Genomic DNA, 16,266 nt, shown 5'->3' on the forward strand with positions numbered 1-16,266 from the left:
GGGGTCATGGGGGGTCATGGGGGGGGTCAGGTGGGGTCGGGAGGGTCATGGGAGGGTCTGGGGGGTCATGAGGGGTCAGGGGGTCATGTGAGGTCATGGGGGGGTCAGGTGGGGTCAGGTGGGGTCAGGAGGGTCATGGGGGTCGGGGGGTCATGTGAGGTCATGGGGGGGTCAGGTGGGGTCAGGAGGGTCATGGAAGGGTCTGGGGGGTCATGAGGGGTCGGGGGGTCATGTGAGGTCATGGGGGGGTCAGGTGGGGTCGGGAGGGTCATGGGGGGTCTGGGGGTCATGGGGGGGTCAAGGGGGGGCCATGGGGCGTTCAGGGGGGCAGGTGGGTCAGGAGGTCATGGGGGGTCATGGGGGGCATTGGGGGGGTGGGGGGGTCAGGGAGTCGGGGGGTCATGTGGGGTCATGGGGAATTATTGGGGGTCGGGGGGGGGTCATGTGGGGTCATGGGGGCGTGATGGGGTCATGGGGGGTCGGGGGGGTCATGGGGGGTCATGGGGGTTCGGGGGGGTCATGGGGGGTCAGGGTGGGTTGGCGGGTCATGGGGGGGTCATGGGGGGTTATGGGGGGTCAGAGTGGGTCTGGGGGGGCCATGGGGGGGTCCCGAGGGGGGGTCTCACCGGTTTCCGGGGGTCCTCCACCTCGCGGATGCTCAGGTTCTCCAGGGGGATGATGCCGCGGGGCTCCTTGTCCTGGTGGGGGGGACACGGGGGGGGTCCATGAGGTCGGGGGGGGCCCCAAAAATGTTCAGGGGGGGAGTCTGGGGGGGCCCAGGGTCTCGGGGCGGGGGGGGGGGGGGGGCGTCTCGGGGGGGCCCTAGGGGGTCCCCAATGAGGTCGGGGGGGCCCTGGGGGGGTCCAGAGGGGTCGGGGGGACCCCAAAAGGCTCGGGGGGGGCCCTGGGGGGTTCCGAACAAAGTCAGGGGGGGCCCTCGGGGGGCCCAAAAAGGCTCGGGGGGGGCCCTAGGGGGGCTGGGGGGGGCTGGGGGGTCCCCAATGAGGTCAGGGGGGCCCTGGGGGGGTCCTGGGGGGCGGGGCAGGGACTCAGGAGGGGGTTCAGGGGGGGCCCTGGGCGGGGTCCCAGGGGAAATTTGGGGGGCTGGGGGGGGTTCAGGACCCCCCGGGGGGGTGTTTGGGGGGGGGGGGGGGATCCCAGAGAGAACCATGGGGGGGGTCTTGTGGGGGGGGGCGGTACATGACCCCAGACATTGCGGGGGTGGGATTTGGGGGTTCAGTTTGGGGGGGGTCAGGACCCCCCGGGGGGTGTTTGGGGTCATCCCTTGGGGGGGTTATTTTTTTTTGGGGGGGAGGGGGGCATCCCAGAGAGAACCAGGAGGGGTCCGTATATGACCCCAGGGAAAGGGGGGGGGGGATTTGGGGGTTCAGGGGGGAGTTTGGGGGGGTCCCCTGGGGGGGGTTATTATTTTTTTTTTTTGGGGGGGGGGGCGGTCCTCACCGTCGTGTATTCAAAGTAATAGAGACAGTTGTCGGTGAGGATGAACCAGCGGCGCTTCCACGTCTTCACCCGCCCACCTGGGGGGGGGACACGGGGGGTCAGGGGGGGACACGGGGGGTCAGGGGGGGTCGGGGGGGGGCCCTGGTTTTGGGGGTCCCAATTATTTGGGGAGAGTCACAATGTTTTTGGGGGGGTCACGATATTTTTGGGGGGGGGGGGCGTCACAATTATTTTGGGGGGGTCATAATGATTTGGGGGGGGTCTCACAATGATTTGGGGGGGGGTCACAACGTTTTGGGCGGCGTCTACAATTTTGGGGGGGGTCACAATTTTTTGGGGAGGCACACTATTTTGGGGGGGGGGGGGGTCGCAATATTTTTTGGGGGGGTGGTCCCACTGTTTTTTGGGGGGTCCCAGTGATTTTTTGGGGGTCCCCGGGTGCTGCCCCCCCCTCCCATTTCCCCTCCCCGCCCCCCCCCACCCCGTACGTACCTCCTGGGGGGGCCGGGACGGGCGTCAGCAGTGGGGGGGGGGCGTGGGGGGGGGAATTGGGGGCGGGAATTTGGGGGGGGGGGGGACAGAGAGAGGAAGAGAAACAGGAAACGTCAGTAACGGCCACACGGAACCGCCCCCCCCACCCCCGGGGAACTGGGGGGGACTGGGAGGGAACTGGGGGGGAACTGGGAGGGACTGGGAGGGACTGGGAGGGGGATTGGGGGCACTGGGGGGGACTGGGAGGGAACTGGGGGGGACTGGGGGGGAACTGGGAGGGACTGGGAGGGACTGGGAGGGGGATTGGGGGCACTGGGAGGGAATGGGGGGGAACTGGGAGGGGGATTGGGGGCACTGGGAGGGAACTGGGGGGGAACTGGGAGGGACTGGGAGGGACTGGAAGGGACTGGAAGGGGGATTGGGGGCACTGGGGGTGACTGGGAGGGACTGGGAGGGGGATTGGGGGCACTGGGGGGCACTGGGAGGGAACTGGGGGGGACTGGGGGGGAACTGGGAGGGACTGGAAGGGGGATCGGGGGCACTGGGAGGGAACTGGGGGGGAACTGGGAGGGACTGGGAGGGACTGGGAGTGGGATTGGGGGCACTGGGAGGGAACTGGGGGGGAACTGGGAGGGACTGGGAGGGACTGGAAGGGACTGGAAGGGGGATTGGGGGCACTGGGGGTGACTGGGAGGGACTGGGAGGGGGATTGGGGGCACTGGGGGGGACTGGGAGGGAACTGGGGGGGACTGGGGGGGACTGGGGGGGACTGGAAGGGGGATTGGGGGCACTGGGAGGGAACTGGGGGGAACTGGGTGGCACTGGGAGGGACTGGAAGGGACTGGGAAGGGGATTGGGGGCACTGGGGGGGACTGGGAGGGACTGGGAGGGGGATTGGGGGCACTGGGGGGGAACTGGGAGGGAACTGGGGGGGACTGGGAAGGGGATTGGGGGCACTGGGAGGGAACTGAGAGGAACTGAGAGGGACTGGGGGGGACTGGGGGGGGATTGGGGGCACTGGGGGGGACTGGGAGGGACTGGGAGGGACTGGGAGGGGGATTGGGGGCACTGGGGGGGAACTGGGAGGGAACTGGGGGGGACTGGGGTGGGGATTGGGGGCACTGGGGGGGACTGGGAGGGAACTGGGAGGGACTGGGGGGGACTGGGTGGGAACTGGGGGGATCTGGGGGGCACTGGGAGGGACTGGGGGAACTGGGAGGGAACTGAGGGGGACTGGGGGGGGGGATTGGGGGCACTGGGAGGGAACTGGGGGGATCTGGGGGCACTGGGAGGGACTGGGGGGGAACTGGGAGGGAACTGGGAGGGAATGGGGAGCGACTGGGGGGCACTGGGGGGGACTGGGGGGGAACTGGGGGGATCTGGGAGGGGGATTCGGGGGCACTGGGAGGGACTGGGGGGAACTGGTCCCTGCCCAGTTATTGGGGGGACACCCCGAGTGGCCACAGAGGGGACAGAGACAGAGAACAGAGAGGACCCAGGCGTCCGGGCGTGGGCGGGGCCAGAGAGAGGGGTGGGGCGGGGGTGGGCGTGGCCGGGGAAGGGGGCGTGGCCGGGGAAGGGGGCGTGGCCGGGGAAGGGGGCGTGTCTGAACAGACTGAGAATAAGAGAAGACCCAATGGGACCAGAGAGAGGGGGTGGAGCCACAGGGAGGGGGTGGAGCCACAGGGGGAGGGGGTGGAGCCACGGGGGGAGGGCGTGGCCAGGGAAGGGGGTGTGGTCAGGGAAGGGGGCGTGTCTGAACAGACTGAGAATAAGAGAAGACCCAATGGGACCAGAGAGAGGGGGTGGAACCACAGGGAGGGGGTGGAGCCACAGGGAGGGGGTGGAGCCACAGGGGGAGGGGGTGGAGCCACAAGGGGAGTCTCACCCAGCTTGAGCAGCCAGCCCTCGCGGTCGGGGTTGAAGAACGTGTGGGTCAGGTCGTTGCCGTCGTCCTCGGGGATCTTGAAGGGTTCGCTGCGGATGCTCTCGTACAGGTTCTGTGGGCGGGGCGAGGGGGGCGGGGTCAGCCGCGGGACACGCCCATCGCGGCCACGCCCACCAAGGCCACGCCCACCCCCCAAGGAAATGCTCCCCCCTCCTTCCCCGTAAGGTTCTGGGGCTGGGCGTGGCCCCTGGCCCCGCCCACTGAGACACAAGCCCCGCCCACAGAGCCACAAGCCCCGCAAGCCCCGCCCAGAGCGCCACAAGCCCCACCCACAGTGCTGCTGGGCCCACCCACTGAGCCACAAGCCCCGCCCACTGAGCCACAAGCCCCGCCCACAGCACCGCTGGCCCTGCCCACAGCACTGCTGGCCCCGCCCACAGCACCGCTGGCCCCGCCCTCCTTGCCCCGCCCCTGAAGCCCCACCCCCTCTAGACCATGCCCCCATAGGCCACGCCCCCAGCAGCTCCCCCAGTGCTTCTCCATTACTGACCTCCCATCCCTTCACCCCAGGGCCCCGCCCCCCACAGGCCCCACCCACCAGAGGCCACGCCCCTACATAACACGCCCCCATAGGCCACGCCCACCACTGGCCACGCCCCCATAGGCCCCGCCTCCAGCACTTCTCCATTATTGACCCTCCCCAACCCTTCACCCCAAGGCCCGCCCTCCCAGCCCCAGGCCCCGCCCACTATAGGCCCCACCCACCATCGGCCCCACCCACAACAGGCCACGCCCCCTCTAGACCACGCCCTCCAGCAGCTCCCCCATTACTGACCCTCCCCATCCCTTCGCCCCAAGGCCCTGCCCCCCACAGGCCCCGCCCCCCCCCCGACCACGCCCACCTCAGGCCACGCCCCCACTGGCCCCGCCCACCCTGAGCAGCTCCTCGGGCAGGTCGCCGCCGTCGTTGATGCCGCGGTTCATGGCCACGAAGCGCTCGGCCGAGGGCTTGTCGCGCACGTTGGGGTTGTGCAGGCTGGTGTTGAGCATGATGACGGCGAAGGAAAGGACGTAACACGTGTCTGGGGAGCGGGGCGGGGGAGAAACGGGGGTCACGGGGGGACCCCGAAAGCCGGGGGGGACACCCCATGGCTTGGGGGGGAATGTGGGGGGACAGGGGAGACCAAACGATATGGGGGGACAAGGGGATGGGGACCTGGAGGGACAGGTGGCTGGGGGGGCACAGGGGATCCCAAGAGATGGGGGGGACCCCCAAAAATGGGGGGGCTCGTGGGGGACCCCCACAGCATGGGGGGGACTGGGGAGACCAAAAGATGGGGGGGGACACGGGGATGGGGACGCAGAGGGACAGGTGGCTGGGGGGGCACAGGGGGATCCCAAGAGATGGGGGGGGATCCCCAAAAATGGGGGGGCTCGTGGGGACCCCCACAGCATGGGGGGGACTGGGGAGACCAAATGATACGGGGGGACAAGGGGATGGGGACCCGGCGGGACAAGGGATGTGGGGGGCACAGGGGGACCCAAAAACTGGGGGGGACTCCACAGCATGGGGGGGCACATTGGGGGACATGGCGGGGACAGGGGAGACCAAAAGATACGGGGGACAAGGGGATGGGGACCTGGAGGGACAGGTGGCTGGAGGGGCACAGGGGGATCCCAAGAGATGGGGGGGACCCCCAAAAATGGGGGGGCTCGTGGGGGACCCCCACAGCATGGGGGGGACAGGGGAGACCAAACGATACGGGGGGACAAGGGGATGGGGACCCGGCGGGACAAGGGATGTGGGGGCACAGGGGGATCCCAAGAGATGGGGGGGACCCCCAAAAATGGGGGGGCTCGTGGGGGACCCCCACAGCATGAGGGGGGACATGGGGGGGACTGGGGAGACCAAACGATACGGGGCGACAAGGGGATGGGGACGTGGAGGGACAGGTGGCTGGGGGGGCACAGGGGGATCCCAAGAGATGGGGGGGACCCCCAAAAATGGGGGGGCTCGTGGGGGACCCCCACAGCATGGGGGGGACTGGGGAGACCAAAAGATGGGGGGGGACAAGGGGATGGGGACCCGGCGGGACAAGGGATGTGGGGGCACAGGGGGATCCCAAGAGATGGGGGGGGATCCCCAAAAATGGAGGGGCTCGTGGGGGACCCCACAGCATGGGGGGGACATGGGGGGGGACAGGGGAGACCAAAAGATGGGGGGGGGACAAGGGGATGGGGACCCGGCGGGACAAGGGATGTGGGGGGCACAGGGGGACCCAAAAACTGGGGGGGACTCCACAGCATGGGGGGGGCACATTGGGGGACATGGGGGGGACAGGGGAGACCAAAAGATGGGGGGGACACGGGGATGGGGACGCAGAGGGACAGGTGGCTGGGGGGGCACAGGGGGATCCCAAGAGATGGGGGGGACCCCCAAAAATGGGGGGGGCTCGTGGGGGACCCCCACAGCATGGGGGGGACATGGGGGGGGACAGGGGAGACCAAAAGATGGGGGGGGAAAAGGGGATGGGGACCCGGAGGGACAAGGGATGTGGGGGCACAGGGGGGATATTTGGGGTCAGTGGGGGGATATTTGGGGTTCTAGGGTGTTATTTGGGGTTCCAGGGGGACATTTGGGGTCAATAGGGCGTTATTTGGGGATCCAGGGGGGATATTTGGGGTTCCAGGGGGATATTAGGGCTTCTGGGGGGGGGGGTTGGGGTTTCCAGGGGGTATAACAATTTGGGGATCCAGGGGGATATTTGGGGTCCCATGGGGATTATGGGGGTTCCAGGGGGGATATTTGGGTTCCAGGGGGGATATTTGGGGATTCCAGGGGGATTATGGGGGTTCCAGGGGGGATATTTGGGGATCCAGGGGGATATTTGGGGTTCCAGGGGGATTATGGGGGTTCCAGGGGGGATATTTGGGGATCCAGGGGGATATTTGGGGTTCCAGGGGGATTATGGGGGTTCCAGGGGGGATATTTGGGGTTCCAGGGGGATTATGGGGGTTCCAGGGGGGATATTTGGTGTTCCAGGGGCGATATTTGGGGTTCCAGGGGGGATATTTGGGGTTCCAGGGGGATTATGGGGGTTCCAGGGGATTATTTGGGGTTCCAGGGGGATTATTTGGGGTTCCATAGGGATTACGGGGGTTCCAGGGGGGATATTTGGGGTTTCCAGGGAGGTTATTTGGGATTCTAGGGGATATTTGGAGTTCCATGGGGATTTGGGGGGTTCCGGGGGATATTTGGGGGTTTCCAGGGGGATATTTAGGGGTTCCGGGGGGGTTTTTGGGGTACCCGTGCACTGGAACACGCCGGGGTTGCACAGACAGTAGCGCTGGGCAAACGCCTCCATCATCCGGTCGATCTTTTGCGCCTCCCCCGGCAGCCGGAAACTCCACAGGAACTGTCTGGGGGGGGACCCCGAATTCTCCACCGCACCCCAAATTCCCCACCGTACCCCAAATTCCCCACCGCACCCCAAACAACCCCCCCAAGGGGGTCCCCAAAACATCCCCGCGACCCCAACGCCCACAGTGACGTCCCAAACTCTACCTGGGACCCCCCCGAAATTGTCCCACTCGGACCCCCAAATTTTTGCCCCCCCCCCCCCCCAAAGGGATCCCCCAAATCCCCCCTGGGATCTCCCAAATCCCCCCATAACCCCCAAATTTCCTCCTGAACCCCCAAATCCCACCCCTCCCCGGACCCCTAAATTCCCCCCCGGACCCCCAAATCCCCCACATGGGACCCCCAAATCCCCCCCAGTCTCCAAATTCCCCCCAGGACCCCCAGATCTACCCCAAGACTCCCCAATTTCTGCCCTAACCCCCCAATCCCTCCCAGGACCCCTAATCCTCCCAGATCCCCAAATCCCCCACCTGGACCCCCCAAATCCCTCCAGGACCCCCCAAATTCCCCCCAGCGGCCCCCTAACCCCCCCCCCCAGGACCCCCAAATCTCCTCAGGACCCCCCAGATCCCCCCAGAATCCCCAAATTCCCCCCCAGGACCCTTCAATCCCCCCGGGACCCCCAAATTTCCCCCCAACCCCCTTTCTGCGCCTCCCAGATTTCCACCCTGTGACCCCCTAAATCCCCCCAGGACCCCCTAATTCCCCCCCAGGACCCCCAAATCCCCCCAGGACCCCCTAATTCCCCCCCAGGACCCCCAAATCCCCCCAGGACCCCCTAATTCCCCCCCAGGGCCCCCAAATTCCCCCGTGATCCCCCAAATTCCCCCCAAATCCCCCCAGGAACCCCGAAATCACCCCAGGACCCCCCAAATCCCCCCCAAATCTCTCCAGGACCCCCCAAATCCCCCCAGGACCCCCCACCTGAGCGCCTGCACCAGGTTGAGGTCGGTGAACTCGTGCAGATCCACGAAGGCGTGGAGCACCCCGATGTTGAACTCCTCCCTGGGGGGGCGGGCCCCAGCTGTCAATCACCACCAGGCCACGCCCACTGCAGCCCCACCCTCCCCAAGCCCCGCCCACCCCCCTGTCAATCACCCAGAGCATCCTTATCTTGAAGCCAAGGGGTTGGTCCAAACTCCTAAGCGGGGGGGGCTTGGGGAAGCTCCGCCCCTTTTAGAAAGCCACGCCCCCTCTAAGAGGCCCCGCCCACCCCCTGTCAATCACCCAGAGCATCCTCAGCCTGTAACCAACGGGCTGGTCCCAAATACCAAGGGGCGGGGCTTGGGGAAGTGCCACCCCTTTCCGGAAGCCACGCCCCTCACATGAAGCCACGCCTCCCCTAGGAAGCCCTGCCCACCCCCCTGTCAATCACCCAGAGCATCCTTATCCTGAAGCCAAGGGGTTGGTCCAAACTCCTAAGGGACGGGGGTTGGGGAAGCTCCTCCCCTTTTAGGAAGCCACGCCCCCTCCCAGGAGACCACGCCCCCTCTAGGAAGCCCCGCCCACCTCCCTGTCAATCACCCAGAGCATCCTTATCCTGAAGCCAAGGGGTTGGTCCAAACGCCTAAGGGGGGGGGGAAGCTCTGCCCTTTAAGGAAGCCACGCCCCTCACATGAAGCCACGCCTCCCCAGGAAGCCCCGCCCACCCCCGTCAATCACCCAGAGCATCCTCAGCCTGTAACCAACGGGCTGGTCCCAAATACTAAGGGCGGGGCTTGGGGAAGTTCCACCCCTTTAGGAAGCCACGCCCCCTCCCAGGAGGCCACGCCCCCTCTAGGAAGCCCCGCCCACCCCCCTGTCAATCACCCAGAGCATCCTCAGCCTGAAGCCAAGGGGTTGGTCCAAACTCCTAAGGGACGGGGGTTGGGGAAGCTCCTCCCCTTTTAGGAAGCCACGCCCCCTCCCAGGAGACCACGCCCCCTCTAGGAAGCCCCGCCCACCTCCCTGTCAATCACCCAGAGCATCCTCAGCCTGAAGCCAAGGGGTTGGTCCAAACTCCTAAGGGGGGGGGGTTGGGGAAGCTCCTCCCCTTTTAGAAGCCACGCCCCCTTTAAGGAAGCCACGCCCCCTCCCAGGAGGCCACGCCCCCGGCCCTAAGCCCCACCTCTCGCCCAGGTAGTCCCCGATGGCCGTTTTGTTGAGCCCCTCGCCCTTGTAGAGGAACCGCGCGATGTCCTCGGCCGTGTGCCGCAGCAGCTCGTTCTCCACCAGGAACTGGATCCCCTGCACCCCCAAAAAAAAACCCCAAAACCCCCCCCCGCCCCGAAATCAGGGACATGGGTCCCCAGGAACCGCCCCCCCATCCCGGGGAGGGGGGACCCAGGCGTCCGGGAGCCCCTCACCTTTTTGGGGTCCATGTTGAATTTCTTGCGGCCCATCCCCATCTTGCGGTTCCGCTGGAGGGTTTTGCTGCAGGTTTGGGGTGGGGAGGGAGGTTCAGGAGGGACCCCCAAGTCAGAGAGTAGTTTTGGGGGAAAGGTTTTGGGGGTCAGGGTGGGTATTTGAGAGTCCCGGAGGTTATTTTGGAGCCTCAGGGGGGTATTTGGGGTGCCAGGGGAGTATTTTGGGGGTCCTAGGAGGGTATATGGGGTTCCCGGGGGTAAATGGAGGTTCTGGGGGGGTATTTGTGGGTTCCAGGAGGTTCCGGGGGGGAATATTTGGAGCCCTGGGGAAGGTATTTGGGGATGCAGGGGGAATATATGGGGTCAATGGGAAGATATTTGGGGTCAATGGGAGGATATTTGGGGATCCAGGGGGATATTTCGGGCTACTGGGGGGATATTTGGGGTCCTAGGAGGAAATTTGGGGTTCCAGGGGGGATATTTGGGGGCCCTGAGGGGGAGTTTTGGAGTCTCAGGGGGGTCTTTGGAGGGTCTGGGAGGGCTCCAGGGGGATATTTGGGGATCCAGGGGGATTTTTGGGGTTCCAGGAGGGTTATTTGGGGATCCAGGGGGATTTTTGGGGGTTCCAGGGGGATTTTTGGGGTTCCAGGGGGATTTTGGGGGTTCCAGGGGGATTATTTGAGGTTCCAGGGAGGAATCTTTGGGGTTCCAGGGAGGATATTTGGGGATCCAGGGTGTTATTTGGGGATTCCAGGGGGGATATCTGGGGATCCAGGGGGATTTTGGGAGTTCCAGGAGCGTTATTTGGGGTTTCAGGGGGATTTTGGGGGTGCCAAGGGGGTTATTTGAGGTTCCAGGGAGGAATCTCTGGGGTCCTGGGGGGCATTTTGGAGCCTCGGGGGGTTGTTTGGAGGTTCGGGGCGGGGGGTATTTGGGGTGGTTTTGGGTCTCACCTGCCCTCGTTGGCCTCCAGCCCCTCGACCTCGCTCATGGCCTCGCTCAGCTCCTCGCGCAGCCGCTGGATTCGCCCAGCAGCTCCTGCTTGCGCCGCCGGATGCTCTCGAGCTCCAGCCGCTCCTCCGCCGTCAGGTCGGGGGGCACTGGGGGGGGACGTGGTGGGGTGGGGGGGTGTCACGGCCACGCCCCCTGCCCGCAGGCCACGCCCCCTTTCCCCGTGGGCTCCACCCCCTGCCCCCAAAGCACACCCCGCCCCCCCCCCCACCTTGGTCCAGAGTCAGAAGCCCTGGGGCTCTAATCCCGCCCCCTTTCGCTTAAGCCCCGCCCCCTGCCACGAGGCCACGCCCCCTTCCCAAAGGCCCCGCCCCTGCCCCCAAACTCAACCCGTGCTCCAGAGCTAGGAACCTTAGGACATAACCCCGCCCACTTCTGCTTAAGCCCCGCCCCCCCGCCACGAGGCCACGCCCCTTCCCACGAGGCCACACCCCCTTCCCAAAGGCCCCGCCCCCTGCCCCCAAACACAACCCATGCTCCAGAATCTGGAGCCTTAAGCCATAACCCCGCCCCCTCTTGCTTAAGCCCCGCCCACCCTGACCTGAGGCCACGCCCCCTTCCCCACAGGCCACGCCCCCTGCCCCAAAGCACGACCCCCTGGTCCAGAATCTGGAGCCTCAGGCCATAACCCCGCCCCCTGGGGCATAACCCCGCCTCCTTTGCCCTAACCCCACCCCTTTTCCCCGCTTAAGCCCCCGCCCTATCTCGCAACCCGCCCTCCTTCGAGGCCCCGCCCCCTCTCCCCTTAAACCCCACGTGGAGGGGGCGGGGCTGACAAAGGGGGCGTGGCCCTGCCCAACAGAAGGGGGCGTGGTCTGGGAAACCACAGCCACGCCCCCCCCCCCCCAAGCCATTGAATGGTTTCACCCCCAACCCCCCCCCAAAAAAGAGGGGCAATGGTGCGGCCGTGTCACGTGACCACGCCCCCCGGAACGGCCCCACGCGGCCACCGTAGCGGCCCCCCCCCCGGCCCCGGCCCCGGCCCCGGCCCGGCTCCGGGCGGCAAACGGCGCCTCTTTCCCCCCTCCCTCCCTCCCCACGCCGGGCCTACCATACACTCCGTCCTCCATGGCGGCCGCGGCGGCCGCTGGCGCCGGGCCGGGGCTGCTCCGTCCGCTCCTCCCGCCTCCTCCGCCCTCTCCGCCGCGGCGGCGCCCGCCCCGCCCGGGCCCGCCCCCAAGCCGCCACCGCGGCCAATCAGCGAGCGCCGGCCTGACGGACGGGACGGACCCTCCAATCGCAGCGCACGCTGCGACGCAGCCCGTCGCGTTAGCCAATGAGAGGAGGGACGGCCCCGAATTGGGTGATAGGCAGCTACGTTGACCAATCAGCAGTCAGAGAGTCAAGAAGGCGTGAGGAGCGCCCTGCCCCGCCTCTCTCCCTGACTGACAGGCCTGCCAGCCAATGGAAGGGCGGGATGGCCTGCAGGGCGGGGGCTACTCCGTTGCTAAGGGCGCGGCGGGTTTGGTTGCTAAGGGCCTCATGAATATTCACCTCCCTCGTTAATATTAATGAGGCGCCATTAGCCCGAGGGGGTGACACCTCCCACCCCCCCATGAGGTCACTGAGGGGGGGGGGGTGTCCCTCAGGGTTGCCATGGCAACAGCCCAGGGGCTTTTCCCATTCCCATGGCAACCGGCCCCTCATGCCCCCCCCCCCGTGTCCCACCTTGTCCCCCCAAATCCCCCATTTCCCCCCATCCCCATCTCCCCCCACCCCATGTCCCCCATGTCCCCCCAAATCCCCCATTTCCCCCCGTCCCCATCTCCCCCCATGTCCCCCCGTGTCCCCCCATGTCCCCCCAAATCCCCCATGTCTCCCCATCCCCATGTCCCCCCATGTCCCCCCATGTCCCCCCGTGTCCCCCCATGTCCCCCCATCCCCATGTCCCCCCATCCCCATGTCCCCCCATGACCACCCGGGTCCCCCCGTGTCCCCCCCAAATCCCCTGTGTCTCCCCATCCCCCTGTCCCCCAAAATCCCCCATCTCTCCCCATCCCCATGTCCCCCCATGTCCCCCCCTGTCCCCCCAAATCCCCTGTGTCTCCCCATCCCCCTGTCCCCCAAAATCCCCCATCCCTCCCCATCCCCAATGTCCCCACGTGTCCCCGCGTCCCCCCAAGTTCCCCCGTGTCCCCTCATGACCCCCCCGCCGTGTGCCCCCCGTGACCGCTCATGTCCCCCCCTGACCACTCGTGTCCCGCGGGCCACGTCCAGAGACTCCGTTTTATTTTAAAGAGCGAAATTTCCGTAAAAATCCATGCAAGGGGGCGGGGCCGAGCCCCGGGGTGGGCGGGGCCGAGCCCCAGAGTGGGCGGGGCCGAGCCCTGGGTGGGCGGGGCCGAGCCGCGGGGTGGGCGGGGCCGAGCCCCAGAGTGGGCGGGGCCGAGCCCTGGGTGGGCGGGGCCGAGCCGCGGGGTGGGCGGGGCTGAGCCCCAGAGTGGGCGGGGCCGAGCCGCGGGGTGGGCGGTGCCCGGCGCTGTACAGGGGCGGGGCCAATGGGGGAAAGGGGGCGTGGCTGTACAAAGGGGCGGGGCTATACAGGGGGCGGGGCCCGGGGCAGCCGGCGCTGCACGTGCTCGTGGAGGGGGGGGCTCCCAACGATCCCGGCCCCCCCCCCCCCCCAATTAACCAACTTTCGTTAATGGGACCGGGAGTGGGATATTGGGAGGGACTGGGAGCGACTTGGGGGGTGACTGGGAGCAACTGGGAGCGACTGGGAGTGAATGGGAGCAATAGGGGGCGGGGACTGGGAGTGACTGGGGGTGACTGGGAGTGACTGGGAGCGACTGGGAGCGACTGGGGGGGTGACTGGGAGTGACTGAGAGTGAATGGGAGTGACTGGGAGTGACTGGGAGCAATAGGGGGGGTGACTGGGAGTGACTGGGGGGGTGACTGGGAGTGACTGGGGGTGACTGGGAGTGACTGGGAGCGACTGGGAGCGACTGGGGGGGTGACTGGGAGTGACTGGGAGCGACTGGGAATGATGAGGGGGGAGACTGGGAGTGACTGGGAGCAACTGGGAGCAACTGGGAGCAATAGGGGGGGTGACTGGGAGTGACTGAGAGTGAATGGGAGTGACTGGGAGTGACTGGGAGCAATAGTGGGGGTGACTGGGAGTGACTGGGAGCGACTGGGAGCGACTGGGGGGGTGACTGGGAGTGAATGGGAGTGACTGGGAGCGACTGGGGGGGTGACTGGGAGCGACTGGGAGTGACTGGGAGCGACTGGGGGAGCTGGAGGGAGTGACTGGGAGTGACTGGGAATGATGAGGGGGGAGACTGGGAGCAACTGGGAGCAACTGGGAGTGACTGGGAATGATGAAGGGGGAGACTGGGAGTGACTGGGAGCAACTGGGAGCAATAGGGGGGGTGACTGGGAGTGACTGGGAGCAACTGGGAGTGACTGGGAGTGACTGGGAGCAATGGGGGGTGACTGGGAGTGACTGGGAGTGACTGGGAGTGACTGGGAATGATGAGGGGGGAGAGTGGGAGTGACTGGGAGCAACTGGAGTGACTGGGAGCAACTGGGAATGATGAGGAGGGGAGACTGGGAGCAACTGGGAGCAACTGGGAGTGATGAGGGGGGTAACTGGGACCAATTGGGAGAGACTGGGAGTGACTGGGAGTGACTGGGAGTGATGAGGGGGGAGACTGGGAGCAACTGGGAGCAACTGGGAGCAATGAAGGGGGGAACTGGGACCAGTTGGGGGAGACTGGGAGTGACTGGGAGCAATGAGGGGGGTAACTGGGACCAACTGGAGGACACTGGGAGTGACTGGGGGGCACTGGGATCGACTGGTGGGGGGGATACTGGGAGCAACTGGGTGGTTACTGGGAGCAACTGGTCTGAGGCTGGACGGGAGAGCCCAGCTCTGCAGCCAGCCCGGGGCGCTGGGGATACTGGGAGCACTGGGTGAACTGGGCCATACTGGTGTGACAGAACCGGGCGTTACTGGTCCCATATCGGCCGGGCAACTGGGAGATACTGGTCGGACCCTGCCCCGGGACTGGGCCGTACTGGTCCCACTAAGGCACAGGGACCCCCCCGGGCTGTGCGGGGGAGGGGGTGTCCCTGGGGACCCCCCCAAAAACAGAGCAGGTTGGGAGGGGCAAAAGTGACGGCGGTTTCGGGGACCCCCCCCAAAGAACTGGTGGTTTCAAGGGACCCCCCAAAGAACTGGCAGTTTCGGGGTCCCCCGAAGACTCAGCGGTTTTGGGGACCCCCCCAAAGAACTGGCAGTTTCGGGGTCCCCCCAAGACTCAGCGGTTTTGGGGTCCCCCCCAAAGAACTGGCAGTTTCGGGGTCCCCCCAAGACTCAGCGGTTTTGGGGTCCCCCCCAAAGAACTGGCAGTTTCGGGGTCCCCCCAAGGCTCAGCGGTTTTGGGGTCCCCCCAAAGAACTGGCAGTTTTGGGGTCCCCCCAAGGCTCAGCGGTTTTGGGGTCCCCCCCAAAGAACTGGCAGTTTCGAGGTCCCCCCAAGACTCAGCAGTTTCAAGGGACCCCCCCCAAAGAACTGGCAGTTTCGGGGTCCCCCAAGAGTCAGCGGTTTTGGGGTGCCCCCCCCAAGAACTGGCAGTTTCAGGGTCCCCCCAAGACTCAGCGGTTTTGGGGACCCCCCAAAGAACTGGCAGTTTCGGGGTCCCCGAAGACTCAGCGGTTTCGGGGAACCCCCCCAAGAAACAGCATTTTTTGGGGGTCCCTCAAGAAATGGCGGTTTCAAGGGACCCCCCCCAAAGAACTGGCAGTTTCGGGGTCCCCCCAAGACTCAGCGGTTTTGGGGTCCCCCCCCAAGAACTGGCAGTTTCGGGGTCCCCCAAGAGTCAACGGTTTTGGGGTCCCCCCCAAAGAACTGGCAGTTTCGGGGTCCCCCCAAGACTCAGCGGTTTTGGGGTCCCCCCCAAAGAACTGGCAGTTTCAGGGTCCCCCAAGAGTCAACGGTTTTGGGGTCCCCCCCAAAGAACTGGCAGTTCTGGGGTCCCCCCAAGAATCAGCAGTTTCAGGGACCCCCCCCAAAGAACTGGCAGTTTCGGGGTCCCCCAAGAGTCAGTGGTTTTGGGGTCCCCCCCCCAAGAACTGGCAGTTTCGGGGTCCCCCCAAGACTCAGCGGTTTTGGGGTCCCCCCCAAAGAACTGGCAGTTTCAGGGACCCCCCCCAAGAACTGGCAGTTTCGGGGTCCCCTCAAGACTCAGCAGTTTCAGGGACCCCCCCCAAGAATTGGCAGTTTTAGGGTCCCTCAAGAGTCAGCGGTTTTGGGGTCCCCCCCCCAAGAACTGGCGGTTTTGGGGTCCCCCCAAGACTCAGCAGTTTCAGGGACCCCCCCCAAAGAACTGGCAGTTTCAGGGGTCCCCCAAGAGTCAGCGGTTTCCGGGACCCCCCCAAAGAACTGGCAGTTTCGGGGTCCCCCAAGAGTCAACGGTTTTGGGGTCCCCCCCCAAAGAACTGGCAGTTTCGGGGTCCCCCAAGAGTCAACGGTTTTGGGGACCCCCCCAAAGAACTGGCAGTTTTGGGGTCCCCCCAAGACTCAGCAGTTTCAGGGACCCCCCCCAAAGAACTGGCAGTTTCGGGGTCCCCCCAAGACTCAGCAGTTTCAGGGACCCCCCCCAAAGAACTGGCAGTTTCGGGGTCCCCCCAAGACTCAGCAGTTT

General features: G+C 66.1%; 1 protein-coding gene across 1 annotated transcript; it reads right to left on the bottom strand.

Annotated features, from left to right (window-relative positions):
* Nucleotides 1-626: 626 nt before the first annotated feature.
* On the bottom strand, nucleotides 627-11,795 carry LOC136002884 (cytohesin-2-like; the record flags this gene model as incomplete). Its single annotated transcript, XM_065658131.1, is given in 11 exon segments — nucleotides 627-698; nucleotides 1,462-1,540; nucleotides 3,841-3,953; nucleotides 4,775-4,923; nucleotides 7,149-7,261; nucleotides 8,187-8,267; nucleotides 9,370-9,488; nucleotides 9,608-9,674; nucleotides 10,561-10,630; nucleotides 10,633-10,707; nucleotides 11,670-11,795. Coding segments are annotated over 11 exon segments (957 nt in total), but the record flags the coding sequence as incomplete, so codon positions are not given.
* Nucleotides 11,796-16,266: the final 4,471 nt, after the last annotated feature.

Source organism: Caloenas nicobarica, unplaced genomic scaffold (genome assembly GCF_036013445.1).
Source record: "Caloenas nicobarica isolate bCalNic1 unplaced genomic scaffold, bCalNic1.hap1 Scaffold_641, whole genome shotgun sequence".
Lineage (NCBI taxonomy): Eukaryota > Metazoa > Chordata > Aves > Columbiformes > Columbidae > Caloenas > Caloenas nicobarica.